The sequence below is a fragment of the Heliangelus exortis genome, chromosome 14 (genome assembly GCF_036169615.1).
Source record: "Heliangelus exortis chromosome 14, bHelExo1.hap1, whole genome shotgun sequence".
NCBI lineage: Eukaryota > Metazoa > Chordata > Aves > Apodiformes > Trochilidae > Heliangelus > Heliangelus exortis.
The window spans coordinates 17,059,792-17,077,644 of NC_092435.1; the positions used below are offsets into that span (position 1 = coordinate 17,059,792).

At 37.8% G+C, this 17,853-nt stretch overlaps 1 protein-coding gene and 1 long non-coding RNA gene across 3 annotated transcripts in view; one reads left to right on the forward strand and one right to left on the reverse strand.

The window, feature by feature from the left end:
- The window catches only part of LOC139802508 (uncharacterized), a 76,484-nt gene that overhangs the window by 3,393 nt on the left and 55,238 nt on the right, over positions 1-17,853 (forward strand). The window lies entirely within an intron of this gene.
- Positions 2,861-10,115, reverse strand: LOC139802613 (homeobox protein CDX-4-like). Of its 2 annotated transcripts, XM_071757923.1 has the most exons (4): positions 9,943-10,115; positions 9,515-9,835; positions 4,644-4,789; positions 2,861-3,630 (listed from the first exon to the last, which is right to left on the reverse strand). In XM_071757923.1, exons 2-4 carry the CDS (start codon positions 9,828-9,830, stop codon positions 3,424-3,426), a joined length of 669 nt encoding a protein of 222 aa, XP_071614024.1. In that variant the 5' UTR covers positions 9,831-9,835; positions 9,943-10,115; the 3' UTR covers positions 2,861-3,423. The 2 variants fall into 2 exon arrangements, with proteins under 2 accessions (XP_071614024.1, XP_071614023.1); XM_071757922.1 differs by having other exon boundaries at positions 9,515-10,115.

Genomic DNA, 17,853 nt, shown 5'->3' on the forward strand with positions numbered 1-17,853 from the left:
TACAAAAATTAAATGCAGGGGCTGGATCACATCTTCTGAAGCTTTACCTCTGCCAGGTGGAAGAGTCAAACACAAGCTGCCCAGAAAACAATCACTATGTAGGGTCTTGGAACTGGTGGTGTGGCCTCCACCCAGCTGCATCTCCTGATCCTTGCGTTCCCATGCTGAGCTTGGCAGAACTTGAATGTAGGATGAGCCATTAAAATGTGCCAGCATGTAGTTCTGCATTGTGTTTTGGTTTGGAATTGTGTTTTCTGGCAGAAAAGCCCCAAAACATAACTGCCTACAATCAGTTACACTGCCCAAGCCCTGTCAGAAACAGAGGAGGAATTTTCTTTTTGCAGCTGCTTCCTATTTTCCCTTCTTTATGGATTCCCATCCTCCTGATCTGGTAATATGACTGCATTTTTAATTGCTCTTCAATCCAGTTTACTAAAAATGATCCAGGTTAGCCTAAAAGGATTTAATAATGCTTTCTTTCCTTCGGATTATTCTGAGAAACAGCTGTGGCACTACACTTAAATTTTAGGGAACATTATGATCTAGATGGATGGTAGTTATTTATGCACAGTGCAAAATAGGGAGAATAACTTAATACTTGACTGAACTGTGGCCAGAGAAGATAATCCGATATAGTTTTTAGGCTTACAGATCATTATCTAGCACATTAAAGAGACTGTCTTCCCTATTTATTTATGTATACTTTGAATACATTCAAAATAGGCCTGATGGGAAAAAAATACAGGCTGAAGAACATGAAAAACACTTTATTTACAAGATCAACTTTAAACATCCCAAAGGAGGTGCTTTGGATCCCATTCAAACTCCTATTTGAAGTCTGGAATAGAGTAGTGGTTGTTCTGAAGTACTATCAGTGGCTTCAGTTGCTCTTTTGCTCAGTTTGTCAGAGCAGTGTGGTGTTTCCTGGCTGTCTGGCCATCCCAAAAGGTAGACTGGAGCTTATTTAGGAACTGCAGGATGATAATTTTTACTGTCTTGAGTGTGAACCTGATCAATAACCATATAACTTTTTAGTTTCAATTTTGACATGAAATTTTTTTCTTTCTAATTTAAGCCCTGCATTTAGCTCTTTACTTGCCAGTCTTTCATGTTGATTGGAAAACTGATGACAGAAAAAAAATAGATCTGGAAGCTAGAGAACTTTTCTCTCCCTCTCCATTTCTTTGTCACTGATAACCTTCCCAAAAGCTGTCACCTGCCCTTCCACGGAGGGAAGCCTGCTGGTGGTTTGAGATTTAGGTAGCAAGGTGGAAGTCTTACAGATTCTTTCTTCATGAGTTTATTGGGAAATTACTTTATCTTCCTCTTTTATGAATAAAAGGACAATGTAGATAGAGGGCCTGTTGGAACTGGGGAAACCTCCTCTCCCAGTCTGCTGCAGAGCAGTTGTGTGGATTTTTTGAATGAAAAGCAGAGCAGTCTGTGTCTGGCTGTCTGCTGGCATGTGTACTCCTATTAATATAAACAGAAGTAGATCTGTTTGTGTGTGTTCTGTAACATGCTGCTCCGTGTTCTGAAATATCCCTGCAATCATGCAACCTTAGGATTGCAGTTTTAGAAGCTCCTGAATTAAAGCCATGCAGATGTCTCATTTTCTCCTAGGGTTCAGTTTTATAAATATTTATATACACAAGATGTTCTGTTTGCAGTTTATTTGCATTAAAATATGCCCATTTATTTTAACCACAGGAGTAAAAGATTATTAGCAATATATTGGAGAACCACCCACAAAATGCTTACAGTCAGCAAGATCTCAGCTTGAGACATTTATGTTTACAATTTTCTAATTTAGTATTTATTTTTGAAGAGTATTAATCTTATAACTCCAAAAATAATTACTTGCATGGAGTTACTGAACAGTTCTTTTAAAATGTTTGGAAAACACTGAGTCACACCTTTAAATTTATCTTATTTATTGAACCCAGATAATGGGTAGTGGCCATGTTGTCAGTGTATTGTCAGAGCTTACTGATATTAATAAATGTAGAATTTGATCTGTTTCTCAGACCAAGAAGCTGATTTTGTTTAAGTAAGTGATGCATGACTTCATATGCCAGCTAACAGTTTTTTCTGTTTGTTTTCTCTTTGTTTCTCTTTTGCCAGTTTATTACCTTTGCTTCTGATGACATTTTCAGTACTACTATTTCTTTCCAAAGGGCACTTGCTTTTAAGATGTCAAAAAGCTCATGTTATGAGTTTCCAACAAATAGTACTGCTGGAGGGCTTAAGGATTTTTCTAGTGCTTTGGGGTTTCTTAATACTTTTTCCAGACTCATTGCTTGTCTTCTAGATACCATGGCTACCTTCTCACCTGCCAAAATATACCAATAATCACAGCTAAGCAGACTGTGAGCACGTTTAGCCTTAACTTTTGCTCTTTCAGACGTGGAATCAACTCTTCTCCCTTACAGCTTGCTGTGGCTTTGGGAATTCTAAGCTGCCTGATACCAGCTTCAAAATTCAGTATCATCTACTTTGGGGTATTTCTTGCCTTTAGCCTGAAGTAAGTGTCATGTATAAAATCAGTGGCCCAAGTCTGCTACTCTTTCACTTAAAATATTTAGAGACATTAAACATAAAGATGCTTTATGTGCTTTTTGGTGTTTTGCTGGTAGTAGCAGTCCTGTTTCCATTGCATTTGTGCTTGTATTTTTGAGTAGTAATATGTGCATTCATTGAACTCTGAAGCAGTACTTTTATCTTCCAAAGGATTTGGCATTAACTAATATGTATGGCAAACTGTTGCATTTCTTACAGTTGAGCAAATCTTAGCCAGTTTGGTCTGACAGATATCTGTAACTATTGCTTAGGATATCAGCATGCTTCTATTCAATTAGAGAGGGAAAAGGAGATTTATTTCATTGACTTAAAGGCAGTGTTTTGGTATAGCAATATTGTTATGTTTCTTAAGTCTTTCCAAGAGTTTAAAATGTTTTTGTTGTTTTCAAAAATAACATTCATTACATTTAAGTGTGAATAATTCTTAACATCTATTCTTTACTCTAAGTATATAAATGTAACAAATAGACCTGGCATCTTATATTTTATGCAATAATTCTCTATAGTCAGTTCACTTAGTTTTCTGTGTGTATATATGATCATACTAGAACTACATTTACTTGAATCTTCAATTGTATCATTCTCTGTGCCACTGTCTGAAGCAAATTATCTACTCCTCAAAGATTTTAAGGGATGAATCTTACCAGAGCAAGTTTCCTGAGATTTCTGCAGTAATTAAAATATTTTAATAATAGTCCCAGATCCTGTACTTAAAAGATCAGCACTTTGAAGCCACTTAAATGAGAATGGTCCTTTGGAAAGCTGAGTTTTCAAGTGAGGGGTCAGCAGGGAAATCCACTCATGTTGTTTGGGTTTTTTTATGCTTATTTTTTTCCCTTCTGTTCATTCAGAAACTATGACTTGATGAATGTCATTAGGCTGTAATCCATTTATTCCATGTGGTGGTGGGAACAGAGAACTGGATATTTCATTTGGACTGAGTGAGCCAGAGTCACTCTGAGCTGAGCCCCCGCTGCCATCAAACTGAGATATTTTCTTCTTGATCATTTTTCTTTCTTTTGCTCGGCGATTCTGGAACCAGATTTTCACCTGTGGTGTTATGAATGGTATCTGATTAATTCAAAGTAGTGGTCAATTTTTTACAGTAATAGGAGCAATGAAAATATAGAAATGTTAAAAATATATAAAGAAAAAAACAAACCAAAACAAAAAACCCACAAACAAAAAGCACAAAAACTCCCCAAACTAAACAGCCCCCCCCCCCCCCACGTTTCCAAAACCAAAATAAAACCACAAAACAAAACCCTTGAATTGTGAAGTGAAAAAATTTAGTTACTCTGTATCCATTTTCTGCTTCTTAACCAATATTCAATAATGATTTTTTCTAGAAGGAGTTTTGGATTCAACAGCCACTATAATTGCGAGACTGCAGGGCTGTGCTTCCTAAGTGTGCTCCCCAACACAGGGATTTTAGGACATTCCTTATCCTGAATTCCTCTAGTGTTTGGACACAGCTGGGCCCCTGCTCAGGAGACAGTGGACAGAATTTAAATATACGGTTGATAGGAATGACTCCAGCTGACTTAAGAAAAATGTGGGCTGGGGAAATAGCTGCAACAATTTGTAACAATTTGTAACATATACATCTTGTTTGAATGCTCTTTGGATGCTGTTTTCATTTTCCTGGCTTACAGCTGAAATAAATCCAATGTTTTGGAGTTTTCTGGCCACCATCTTGTGTGACTGCCAGAAGTGAAATGGTGAAGGTCATAACTATTAAGAACAGATCTAAGACTGTTATGCTGAACTGTTTCGATTCTAGCTGTCGAGCATTCTGCTATGCACATGAGAATAGGTGCTTTTTATAGTAGAAAAGATTTCCCAATGTTCAGTTACCCACAACTGGAGGTTTCTGTCAAATTAGCCTGCTCATTAATTTGTCTTTGCGTGGTGTATTCTCTGTGTCAGATATACTCACAGACTTTATCAGGCTTGCCTTCCCACTACGTTTTGGGTTCAGGACATGAGTGGTGCTCACGTGCCCTGGCAGTAGCAGAGTCTGGTGAATGGGTGGGTACAAATGATGGGTAGTCTCTGTGTACCTGTCTTTCAGATAGTCCCAGGTTTGCTGCAAGTTCTGACTTTCTCCTTATTGTGATATATCTGTTGCAGTGAAATTCCTTCTCTAATTCCAGTCTCTGATGATCTGTGTAAACGACTCGGTACTTCTCTTTTGTTCTTGTTTTACCTGTTAAAGAAAGAAAAAAATATTAATATGTTGAATTTCATTTTCTATAGCATCTTTCCTGCAAACATCTCAGACATTTTCCAGACATCCATTAAACTACAGGGCACTTGCATTGGGTTGCTTTCTGTGTCACAGAGAAGGAGTATGTGATGCAGGGTGAATAAGTGAGTGGGTATTGGTTATCATAACTGTCTTTCCCACTTTATCTCCCTCTCTCTGTAAACATTCATTTAGATGTAAAGCTCAAGTGGAAAACACCCTGAAGCACCTTAATTCATAGCAGTACAGAACTGGTGCTGGCTGTATTTGATCTCAAAGGGGGTTCATTTTAGTTCTTGTTGAAGTGACTTCTGTGTATATGCAGGTATAAATAAACAGGATTTCAAAACTGAAGTTAAGTCACAATTTGTTTAGTGGTACCTTGTCCTAATTCTTTGAGTTTTCCTCTCTTTCACAAAGAAGTGTCCTCCTAGGAATGCTTTTGCTCACTTGTGTGGCCATAGGACATGCTTTTAAGTTGAATATTGATTTATTTTTTCAAAAAGGTCCAGTCTTGCAAGATGCTGAGTGCCTGCAGAGCTATTACTGGGGTTACTCTGTGTGCTGAGCTTCCCTTTGGAAGGGGATTTGCAAGACGAGGCAATAAAATTCTTGTAAAAGGATTTCAGCATCATCCTCTCTCTAATGTATAAAATAAATACTCTTAGATGTATTGGATAAATACTGTTAAGAGATGTTTAGAAGATATCCCTAATTTCATAGGCTTTTTGAAACAATTCTTCATGTAATAATAATAATACAAGGAGATCCCTTTTCAACTTATTTGTTCTCCTTTGCACTTTCAACAGCCAACTAGATAGTTTCCCTTTTTCTTCTGATCTTCCCAGGTTTTTTTTGATGTGAGTGTTCTGGGACAAACTGTAGGACAAAGACTCCTTTAAAGTGGTTCCCTAAAATCCATTGAGGTGTTAAGATGAAGCACACGCCACACAAAGGAGCGACAAGGAGATCTTATCAAGAACCCCTTTCACATTCAGAAACACAAGCCAATTGGTTTGGAATTTACAAGCCCTAAACAAATGTCAGACTCTTTCATCTTAGCAGAGGAAAAAAAGGACAGAAATAGATGAAGGAATATTTTTTCCTCAGCTCGCTTTAGTTTTGGACCAGGAGTGAGGATAAACTGTGATATTTTTATCTGAAGGCTAGAGGCAGACATGGCTCAAGACATTTTGAAATATGTGTCATTAAAGATGTTTTCCCCCTCTGCCACTTTGATTTCTGATGTGCGAGGTTTTCCTGCCTCAGTTTGCACGACTGAATCAATCATCAAATTTAAGTTTCCTTTTTTCTGAGGTACAAATTGTTGGCTCTGAAATATTTGCTCTGAGTGATAGTTGTAATGTTAACAATAGTATAGATATTCAGGTTCTTGTAAACTGAAGGCTTAGAAGGTAATCTTTGAAAACAAGTTAAAATTCAACAGGGTTATTCCGGCTTCACTATAATCAGCAAATATAGCCATGATTTGAGGGGGTGGAGAAAAGGAGCAGTTTTCCCCATTCCCCTTGGTCATAAAATTCACAGAGCATTTCTTCTGAAGACAATAAAGCTGGGAGAAGGCCTCTTTATTTGCTGTGAAAATCATCACCCTTTCCGGCAATATAACTCCTGAAGAAAAGAGGGAGAAGGAAGAGACAAGAGTGCATATCAAAGCAAAGTGAAGTGTTGAAAGGGTTCCTTGCCTCAATATGACAGATAGGCCTCAAAACCTCAGACAATGTAGGCCAGTGGAAAATAGATGTCACAACCAGTTTACAAAGAAAAATAAATTAGCATTAGAGCAGAGGCTTGGCCTTTTTGCCTGCTTTTCTATTTTGCTTTCTGGTTGTGTTTCTGCTGTGATGTAATCTGAATTACTTGTTCATCACTGCTTGTTTAAATGAAGACATGAAAAGTGTTGACTGTGCTGAAAAAAAGCTGTGGCTGATCATGCAAAATATAAAAATAATATTGCCCTTTTTTTTAGTTCCCTTAAAGTCCATTCTCTTTCTGAGCAGGGTGACTCCCAGATAAAGTTTCATATTAAGTTTTAAAAGGTATAAAATGTGGTTTATGGGCTCTTGTTTAGATAACTTATTCAGTAAATTTAATACCTTGAAGGCTCACTCACCTCCATAAAACCCAGAATTTACTCTGTTGATTGCATAGGTTTCAGAAACTAATTGGCCTGAAGTTTTTTACCCCTGCTGAAGTTGATGTGGTATTTTCAGTGACAAGAGGATCAGGAATTATGTAAGAAATTCTGGAGATGTTCCATTTTAAATCTTGATAGCCTGGCTAACAATTTCAAACCATATTTTCTCTCTTGAAAGGACATTGTACTTCTGTCTTCAGTGTTGTTTCATCCTGCTCAGGTAAATTTTACTTTTCCTCCAATTCAATTTTTTTTATTAAATGCTAAATACAACTATTGACTCAGAATGTAGTGTATTTAATTGAGTCTAAACAGAGGGGAAAAAATTCCCATTAAAATCCCCTTCCTGAAAATAATTCCTATTGTCCTTAGGACAACATTTTAGTTGGCTTCCTCATTTAATTAGCTGTGTTTTGATTTCTGTCATTCCATGCTGTTCACATACATCAATGTGAGTACACACCACTAGTGAAATTACAGGCATACACATATTTATATAAATATATTTGTAAGGTTTAGGGCTGTAATTCTGAATTTTTCATGCCATGAACTATATTAAGCAGCTGTAATATTGAAGATGGTGAGCTCAAAGCTACCTTGATAGCATAAATAATATTTGGAAGTGAGGAAAACCAGAACGAGTCTGTTTCAGAGTGGTTATAATGTCATCAAGGAACTTTTCTTACATCATTTTCTAGAGAAAGCATTGATAAGTTAATATGTTACAATCAGAGTTTTAGCACTGTCATTATTTCTTTTTAAATTCCCTTTGTTTTTCACAACTTTTCCAAGTATTTACAGTTAGCTTTATTTTTAAGACACCAATGAAAAACCAAATCAATTCAATATTTGTCTTGCTTTGCAAAATTCTACATTTGTGCTTTGCTCTCCCACCCCCTTTTTTTTTTTTTTTTTTTTAAGCTGGGGTGAGGTCTTGAGCCCAATTCAATTCTGTGAAGTCCTGAGCTGGTTTTAACACTTCAAAGGATTGGGGTCTAGGAATGTACAGCCTCAGGATGTGTCTGTTGACAGACCCTGTTTCACCTGTCTGGAATTATTCAGAAACTATTTCAGCATGTGTGTAAATGTAGTTGCAAGTGTTTTGCAGGCTACAGATGAATTTAAGCATAAAACTGCTTTTCTGAATTGAATATATATATATATATGTATGTATTTTGAGCAAGCATGTGAGAAATCTTTCAGGGCCTTCCACATCTGTGCAATAAGATTTAGATTTTAGGTGTGTTTTCTTCCTTTAGAATGCTACCACATTTAAAATTCAGTGGCAACCTGATGGACACAAGGTTGCCTCACTGGCATTCAATAGTCTCAATTGAATTTGGTCTACACCCAGGTCTTGCATCACTTCTGCACCTGGAAATCTCCACTGATATTAATGAAGTTACTGGGGAAAAAAAACCAGACTATAGATCTGCCTGGTTTGAAGAGCTTTGTAGAGACTCTGAGAGGAAGGGTGGCCTTGTGGTATGTTCACAAGGCACTTTTTATTTAGTAATAGTGGGAAAACTGTGCTTCTGCTTTATAACTAAGAAACAATTCCCAGACTAATTTTGCCCTTGAGTAATAACCATTGGAAGGACAATTGTGTCTCAAGCAGCAGTGCTGATTCTCTGCCTTCTAAGATGACTCCAGTTGTAATTGCTCTTGCATTTTCTTTGATGCTCTGTAACACACACTTACTACTTTTAACCTTAACAATAGGTTTAGCAAACCTTGCTACACCCAATTTACACCTTGGGAATATACACCGCAAAGGTTCATCTGGCAGGCAGCTTGTGACAAACACAGGCACACCAGTGAGTGACACTTGCAAGAAAGTGATTTTTAATTGTGTGATTGCAGCAAGCTGCAAAATTCTGCAAAGTGAGAAAAACAGGTAAAACCAATCTGAAACTAAAAGTAAAGGAAGCTTCACTGATCACATATGTGAGCTGCAAACAAAATAGTCCCTGCTGAACATTTGAGTCAGATTACTTCTCTAGGACTATTTCTTCTTACCTAATAAATCTAAGTAGAAAAATAAACGACAGAGGAACAGCAGCAAAAATATGCACAGCATTACAGATGGATCAGCACACAATTTTTGCCAAACATGTTGAAAAGTCTGTAAAGATTTAAAAAGATCAACCTGATTTTAAATCAGCATTTACCTTGCGGCATAAAATTTTTGCCCTTAACTGTTAAACTTCCTGCTTTCCTTATTTTGTAACAGTCTCGAGTATCAGGTATTTAATCCAAAATGCTTTACAGGATGTTAAAACAAAGATTCCTGGACTTGAGTGAGATGTCCTTCCAACAGCCCTTCCACTATATACTAACAATGTAAAGCCTTTCTGGGATGAAAGTGAAACTACTGCAAATTTAGTTAAAACTGCATCAAACAGGGTAGGTTAAATAAATCTCCTAAATGACCTACAAACCTATGTGCTTCAAGAAAAGTTAATTATCTGTAAGATCAGTGATAGCAGAAGATGCTTTCTCAGGTTGGAAGTTGAATAGAGACTCACCAGTAGTGTTAGCTTGCCCCGTTTTCCTCATCCATTCGTAAGAGCTGTGCCTTTGGCTGTTGGGAGAGATTTGCTGTGTATTAATTGTTTCTACAGGAGGTAACCCCCCAGCTCCAGCGGGATGGAGGGAGCTGTAATCAGCAGAGCTGTAGGAGCCCTGCCCAGGAGATGAGCCATTGAGCTGGGCAGCAGCAACCGTGCTGGAAGGGCCTGGGCCGTAAGCGTTCCAGTCCTCCCTCTGTGGGCCGTAGTGAGATCCCCAGGTTCCTGCAGGCTGTCCGTGGGTGTCCAGAGCTGGCACATGATGATATCCCATGTAATCTGAATAAGGTGGAGTAGACACAAAGTTTTGCACTGGCAGGTTGTTGTTACTCCTTGCAGATCCTGGATACATGCTGTTCTCTTTATCCAAGAGGGAGCTCACATACATGATGGTCACAGACTGTAAATGCCTTGTCACAACATCTTGTTCCTCTGTTTTCTCTTTCGCTGCTTCAAAACAATTGTGTTTGATTTTCCCTAATAATGCCACTCTGCTTGGAATCTTCTACTTCATCCTTTTTTATTATCAACTGTGTTACCAGGTGCTGGTGGTAATGGTTTACCAAGATCTTGTCTGACGTCAGCCTAACTGCCTGCCTCATAATTACATTTACATTCAAATGAAGGGCTGACCCACCCCACCTTTCTGCTAGTTCTGGTGCTTTCTCTTTTAAAGAACTTTTATCTATCCTATTACCCTCCCCTGATATTCAACAGTGATTCCAGTACTGTAAGGTGATGCAACAGTTGCTTGTGTTTATAACTTGGTAAATAGCTCTTTTTTAAAGAAAAGACAGTGGGAACTATCATAGCAATATTTTGTGATGTATTTTCAATCAAGAAGTAAATCTACTATTCAGTTTCTCAAAAAAAAAAAAAAAAAGTCTCACTTAGATTAAAGGACACAGTCAGTTTGAATAACTGCAAGTCAGAAAATTCAGAATACAGAGCACCTTGTTATCAGTATGTCTTCAATATAACTGCCTCAAAATTTTTTCCTTCATTATTGATGTTTGTAAGTGATTTTCCATCATGGGAGAAATTAAGACTCTAATGAACATGTTCATGCTCTCCCCATGCAGAGTGGCTTAAAGAGATCCCTTCATCTGATGGCCATTGCAAACTGATAAATTTTAAAAAGCAGACAATAAATCTTCCTAAGAAAGATGTTGTTAGAAGTACAAAGAAAATGATTGCAAAAAAAGTAGTGGGAAAAGTCTTTTATTAGGCCCAGTAATACTGTTGGATTCTGTCTCAAACTGAAGACAACCTTTATCTGCCGAAAGGCTGGGTTCCTTCCTCTGCAACTGCTGTGTCTGTTTTCAGTGGTGGCAGCTTAGGTGAGTGCAGTCAGCAGGGAGAAACATCTGGGTTATCACATTAGTGGATCAGAACTGCCTTGATGCTTTTCTGTGAAGCGCCTGACACACAGGTCCTCTCCAGATCATTTGTAAGCATTCCCACTGAGCAAAAATACTCTGAAGGTGATTTTACATCATTATTAAAACCCTGACATTTGCATGGGAGAGCTAAACCTGGACCTCACGACTTGAGAATTACCTCTATATGGTTGTTTAGTACAACTGGTAGAGGGAATGAGATATATTTTTATCCTGGATGGATTTCTTTGCAATAAGCTATTTGTCAAGGGCTATTCTTGCAAAAGAGGTGCAAATTACATTGAGTTGTTTCCCTTTACAAAGGTGTGGGGTTTCATTCAGTATCCTTTGTATTTTGACACTACTTGTATTCACACATCCCTTCTAATTCCAGCATTGAAGGATTCTAGGTGTGTACTTGAACAGAGGAAAGATATTCCTCTTCTGCTTTGAGTTCTTTTTCTTCCCTGTTTTTCTTGAATAATTTTATTGAGGAGTGTATCGGTATCTTTACAATTAGCTTTGCAAACTGTACAGTTTTCCTTATTAATCCTTGGGATCCTGAGAACACTGAGGAAAATTGCATCATGGGATGGGACATGGAAAAAGTAAGATCTGTGATTGGTGTAACCTCATACAAACAGACATTAGAAAGAAAACCAGGAGAAAGGTTTTCCTTCATCTTGGAAGAAAAGGAGTTTAATGCCATTTTTGAGAGCCCACAGACTTTTTAGTGCTGGCGTGTACTAAAAATGAACAAAGAACTCCACTGAGTGTCATCCAAATTAACAAGATATGTTTCCTGGGGGGGAGTATCCTTGGCATCTCTGGCCTATTTGTGAGCACGATGCCAGGAGCTGAATTCTGAGGCGTGGCTCGGTGTGGTGCAGAGCTGTCAGATCCAGAGGAGGGTGAAGGTTGGTGTCTGTCTGACACATCAGCATTGGTTGGTCATGGAGTTCAGATCAGACACATGGTTTGGCCTCTCCTGAACACACCTCAGTGAATGACATTTAATTTCACAGAATGCATGAAATGATGGAAATATTTTTAATCCTTAGTCTTCCTTTATGGGATGCTTTCGTGCATACCCCCCACAATTTCAGTATCACCTAATCCTATTTTTGTATCTCAGAGCTTTATCCTTTATTCTCTGTTCTTCTTTTATCTTTTGTTTATGCTCCTCCTTTCCCTTTCTTGTTTTGCCTGTTCCATTATCTGAATTTTCTTTAGATCTATTTCGATTCTTTCCAGACCATAATTAGATCAAGATACACCAATGGGGAATTGCTACACTGATTTGATACTGGCTAACAATAGTAAACTTTGAATACTGCATTTTGTTTAAAAAGATTTACATAGCTGGATAAGATTGCTGGGTAGGACTGCAGATTTTTAACACCAAAGTGAGAATAAGATAACTAAAAAGAAAGATTCAAATTATCTTATGCCTCCCATTTAGTGGAACAGAGCCATGTGGATGTATTGAAAAGGACCCGTTCTTTTGTATCCACTCTAGTAGTCTGAAGCTACCAAAATTTGGGGGTTGATGTTTTTTGAGAGCTAATTAACTGTTAATCTGAGTCTGCCTTGCCAAGAGTAATTTTTTGGCCATGTACGTGTCCTTCCTGCTCAGTCCAACATCTCAGTATTTTCAGAGCTACAGAACCAGTGCATCCTCAGTGTGTAGCAGTAAGTTGCACTGTAGTCCAGGAACAATTTTAGTAAGAAATTGCTGTCAGGAGGAAAAAAAAAAAAGTGTGGGGGGGGAGATCTGCCTTTCCTTGTTCAAATTTCTACTGTGAGGAGATGGCAGTGAATTGCTGGTGGCAGAAGAAAGGTGAATGTGCTGCCTATGCCTGAGCAAAGTGCTTGTGGAACTGACCACACACTAAGGGGACTTGCTGGGATGGTGGGGGAGTGAAAGCAGTTCTGAGGTTGTAGGCTAAACATCCAGAAATCTCATCCATACAAAGGTTTGCACTTATACCATTTTCTGCAGTGTCTCCTAAAGACAGAACAGGAAAGATCTGTGTGGTATTGGCACCAAGAGTGCTGTGCTCTTTGGAATGCTTCAGAGAGGTGGATTGCCAGAATAACTGAACTCCAAGGTTATAATTTTCCATTTCTTTTCCTCCACCCATGAAAATGCTCTGTGTAATTTATCTACTTAGCCAGTGTCTGCAGAAGTTGCCTCCGTGCTTGTTGAAGTGAAGTTGAATGAATATAAAATTAAATGTACTTTGAGATCTTTGGGGAAGAAAATTTTCTAGCAATAATAGCAAGCATAGTGATAACCATCAGAACTATGAAAGTTCTTTTTATACAGGCAATGTGGATGGTGCACTATGGCATGTGTGCTGTTCTAAAAAGCATTTCCTAACCATGTAATAATATAATCACATATGTGCAATTAAATGTTTTAATGACAGCCATTATAGCAGCAATTTTGGTGACTACTGTTAGATTAAAACTGGTCTGTACAACACTTGCTGATATTAAAGGTGTTTATACCTGTGATAGTTTTTATTAGTAACCCTTAGTCATAAAGTTACTCTTCCTTTTATGTGGAGATAAGAAGAAACAAATCTGACCACCTCTTAAGCCTGAAAATTACACAAAATGTATCTGGGGTTTTGTTTCTGAGGCAAAAAAAGGAGGTGAGCTGAGTGTGTCCCATTCTGGCTGAGGTGACAGAGTAGATGTTTTTTGCCTCCAGATGACCATTCTAATAACACATCAGTAACATCAGGCTTAGGAATCCTTCTTGCCTGTAGCTTTATAACTGTATCCTTGGAATTTCAATGGAATGGCTTCCTAAGGACTCCGTGAGTGAACTATGTATTGCTGGTAGTTTTTTTATTGCAGTTTTTTGGAAGTGTTGTTGTCCCTTCATTCAAAAATAGCTGGGCTTTGCACACCCCCCCCATTCCTCCACACATTAATAGTTAGCTGTATAATTCTTGAGGAAAGGTCAGCCCAACAAGTTGGAAAAAAGTCTGACTGGTCATGAAGGAAGGCAGATGCTTCTGAAGATTCTACAAGCACGAAGCTTCAGAAAATTTTATTTATTCTTTTTAGCTGGGCCAGTTTAGTGTGCAAGACCCCAGTTACATCTCATTTCTGGGGCCTTGAAGTGCAAGCACTTGCCTAATTTTGTCTCCCTAGGGACAGATGTGGCACAGCCTAAAGAGCTGAGCAAAAAGTGGTAGCCAAAAGATTTTCATTTGCTGAAATGAGCTCTTCTGGGGAAAAAAGATGGATATATCACACATCTCAGTTCTGTACCCTGTGTTGCTCTGATCCCTAATGTGTGTGTCTGCTTCATAAGAGACCAACAGCAGAAATGAAAAAGTCAGTTGCCCTTGAAGCCTTCCTCAGTGGTTTCATTTTTAATTCCATGCTATGAAATTTTGGTTGTTAACAAATCCTTTCAAAAAATGATGAAAAGTGACTACCTGGGAACATGATGATTGTATCAGTCCTTCGATCTATTCCACTACAGCCTTTCTAACTGCTGCTTTCTTATCTTTCATTTCTTCATGTTAAGTTTTGCATTTTATTGCAAATAGCAACTGTATTCTCTGTGTGATCTGCATCAGTGTGATATTTGCCAGGAAAGGATGGGCTGGAGCTAAAGGGGGGTCTTACTATTCTGAAATGTAAATCATTTAGAACCTACTACAAAATCAATCCTGATGGTAATAAGAATATTCCTTGCTGCTCAACAGATAGACTGAATATGGCAGGAGGTACAGTCTGCATGGGAACTCCAGGTGAAATAGATTTTTTTTTTTATGAATTGAAGAGCAAATAATCCTTCACTGGTTTTTATTTGGTTAGTGTAGCTCAGAAGACCAAGAACATGCAGGTTATATCTCAATGGAACCTCTTCATTTATTGTAATACCTCTCAGCAGAGTTTGTTAGAAAATATACAAGCAAGTATTTGTGCTCTTTAAGGATGGAGACATGTAGACAATATTTTCCTCATAAAACCCATGCCTTTCCTTTCCCCAGTGATGTCTGCACAGTATTGTGTCCAACTGGGACCATCCCCCACGTTCCCCAGTGTGACTGGCTGTGTAAACCACGTGCAGGGACGTGTCACCTGTGCCTGTGCAGCACCAGCAAAGCCCATGAGTGTGCTAAAGTAGGAGTATGCTTTTTAGTTTTGCTGTTAGGATCCAGGAGAAAACATATTTAGGATCCAGGAAAAACCATATTTTTGGATCTGCTACTTGGGTAGAAGGTAGCACATACTTGATCCTCCCTCATAGGTATGCTAATGATTTCATGACCCTTTGGAACAATTGCAGATGCTGCATAGTTGAAGGTTTGTTTTTTTGTTTTTTTTTTTGTTTAAAAATGGCATTTTTAATTGTGTATTTTGCCGAGTTGCATAAAGTTTTGGTAGAAGGTCCTGTTTGCTACACTCTTCTTGACCTTTTTGTGCTGCCTAGATCACAGTCCTTGCTGGGTAATGTGATTTAAAGGTTAGTGAATTCCTCTGAAAATTGGATATACCTTGATCATTCTTTTAATCACGATTAGGATTAAGGGCTTAGATATTCTTGTGATGTAGTCTGAGGTATGCTTTTCTTCTTCAAGGCACTTTGCTAACAGCCAATCAATCTTCACAGCAACTCTGCTTTAGTGTCCCTACTTTTCAGATGTGATAAAAGTGATAGGTTATATGATATACCCAGAGTCAGGAAGAAAGGAAGTATTATTCTGAGGACTGGCACCAGTATTTCATGGCTCACACTTGGACCAAAAGAATTTCAGTGGATTTGGTTCCAATTGTGTCTCAGTTTGAATTATCTGCAGTACAGCATCTAAGCAATAGGTCTATACAAGCTTCTCAGAAAAAAATAACTTTCTTTTGATTTTGCTGGGAAACTATTTAAATGATTAAAACACACAAAATATTTAGTTGAATAGGTGGGTGGTACATTTTACAAAAAAATTGAATTGCTTAAAACAGCTACTGGCATAACTAGAGGGTTAATAATCTCTAAGGTATTGCCCTGGTTTATAGATACTGCTTTTAGAGCAATAAATTTTAACCTTTGAACAATGTGCTTCTGCAAATAAAATCCAACCTTATTTTGTGTACTTAACAACTTCTGATTGGAAACACATAGCAACCTATAGCAAGCATGCTTTCAGCAAACTAGAACAGAAACGAAGCAGATCTTCAAAGTAGTCACTTATCTCCCTCAATAACTCTTCTACATGTAAACAAGATAAACCAGGTCATTTTGCCAGATCCCACTCTCTTTGAATGATGTTTAAATAATTCTAAGGAGAAGGAAGTTGTGTTCAGCTGTATTTCTTTCCTTAAGGTTCCTTCTTGTTGGGATTTTTTTCTATTTCCTTTTTAAAATTAGAATGCAAAATTTTACTGTCATGGAAATGTGATTAAAATAGGTAGCTATGAACTTGATCCTGCAAAGCCCTAGGGCCAGGGTTCTCTGCACTTAGCCAGAACTAGGTCCTAAATTATCATATGTCAGTTCAAAACACAAAGTTTTCCTCTGCATTCTTACCTTTTGAAAGTCTAAATCTGGAAGAATTTATTATTTTTTCTCTAGAATGCAAACATAATTCTGTACAATTGGCCAATGTGAGGATGATCATGTTTAACCTTTTTCAGTCTCTGTGAAGATAAATCCGTGTGTGTATGTATGAACTGTAGGTAAAATATCTCTACCATCTCCCTCTGTAGACAGAATGGCTGCTCTGTGTGGTTCCAGCATGCTCCTTTTTTGGACATATCCAATGGATATCTCTCTTGGGAAGCCAGTGGTTTTAGTTTGGTTGCCATGCTCATCACTATGGATGGTAAATCACTTTTGTTCCCACATGCTGTTTGTTGTGTTCCACTTTTCATGGTATGTGGAAATCAGGAGAATTTCTGTTGCTAAACTTTAAATTGCAGCTTCTTCATCTCATTTGTGTCACCTATGCAAAGCCTCAAAGAGCTGTTACCAGAAAATGGAGCAGCATTGTGAAAGGGAAGAGTGGAAATCTTACAATGTGTCCATTTAAAGTTGGAACTTTACTCTTACTCAGTGATGTCCTTGGAACCATAAAATGATAAAATTCAGAAGCAGTGAAAACTGCCACCTTCCTAAAGAATCCTCATCTACTTTTTGAAAGCTTTTTTTACCATCAGCCTGCTTTTGAATTTGATATCACAGTTCAACAACAGACTAATCATGAAAATGGATGTTAACTTGCTACAGTAGGTGATACCACATTGGAAAATGATTATGAAAAAAGTCATTTATTTAAATGTTCTTTATATACAAAGTAATTCCACATTACCAACATTTTTATGATCTAATAGTACTATCTGTTATAATTAAGGGAAAAACCCCCCAAGAATGTAGTGCCTAAATGACTTCATGCTCCTAAGTCTTATTTGCAACAGTGAGAGATGTTAGGAGGACACCTTAATAAAAATTAGTGAGGATAGGCATCCTAAATTTCTAAACTGCTTTTGGCAATGAGGGTATAAATTCCCAGTCACTTGTGTGCTTACACATTTTTGCAGATAAAAGTTATGCCCATGCAATTGGTAGTCATGTTAGGAAGTAACTAGCCAGGTTTTTCTTAAGTACTGCTTACCTACCAAATTCTGCATAGTATGGAAGGGATCAGCACTTCAGGAAATGAGACCCACTTAAGAATTGCTGAGAGCTTATATTTAAGTGAAATATATGTTTGCTTTGTTTTACATTAATTTGGCTTCTCAGTTTTTTTTTTTTTTTTTTTTTAGTGTCACAGTAGTTCTGAAAAGTTGGCCAAATTTAAAATTAGTTGAATGCAACTTGCATTTTTATCCGTGGGCTGTCCATTTTATCCATATCTGTCTCAAGAAATGCAGTCACTTTTTAAAATAACTGCACTT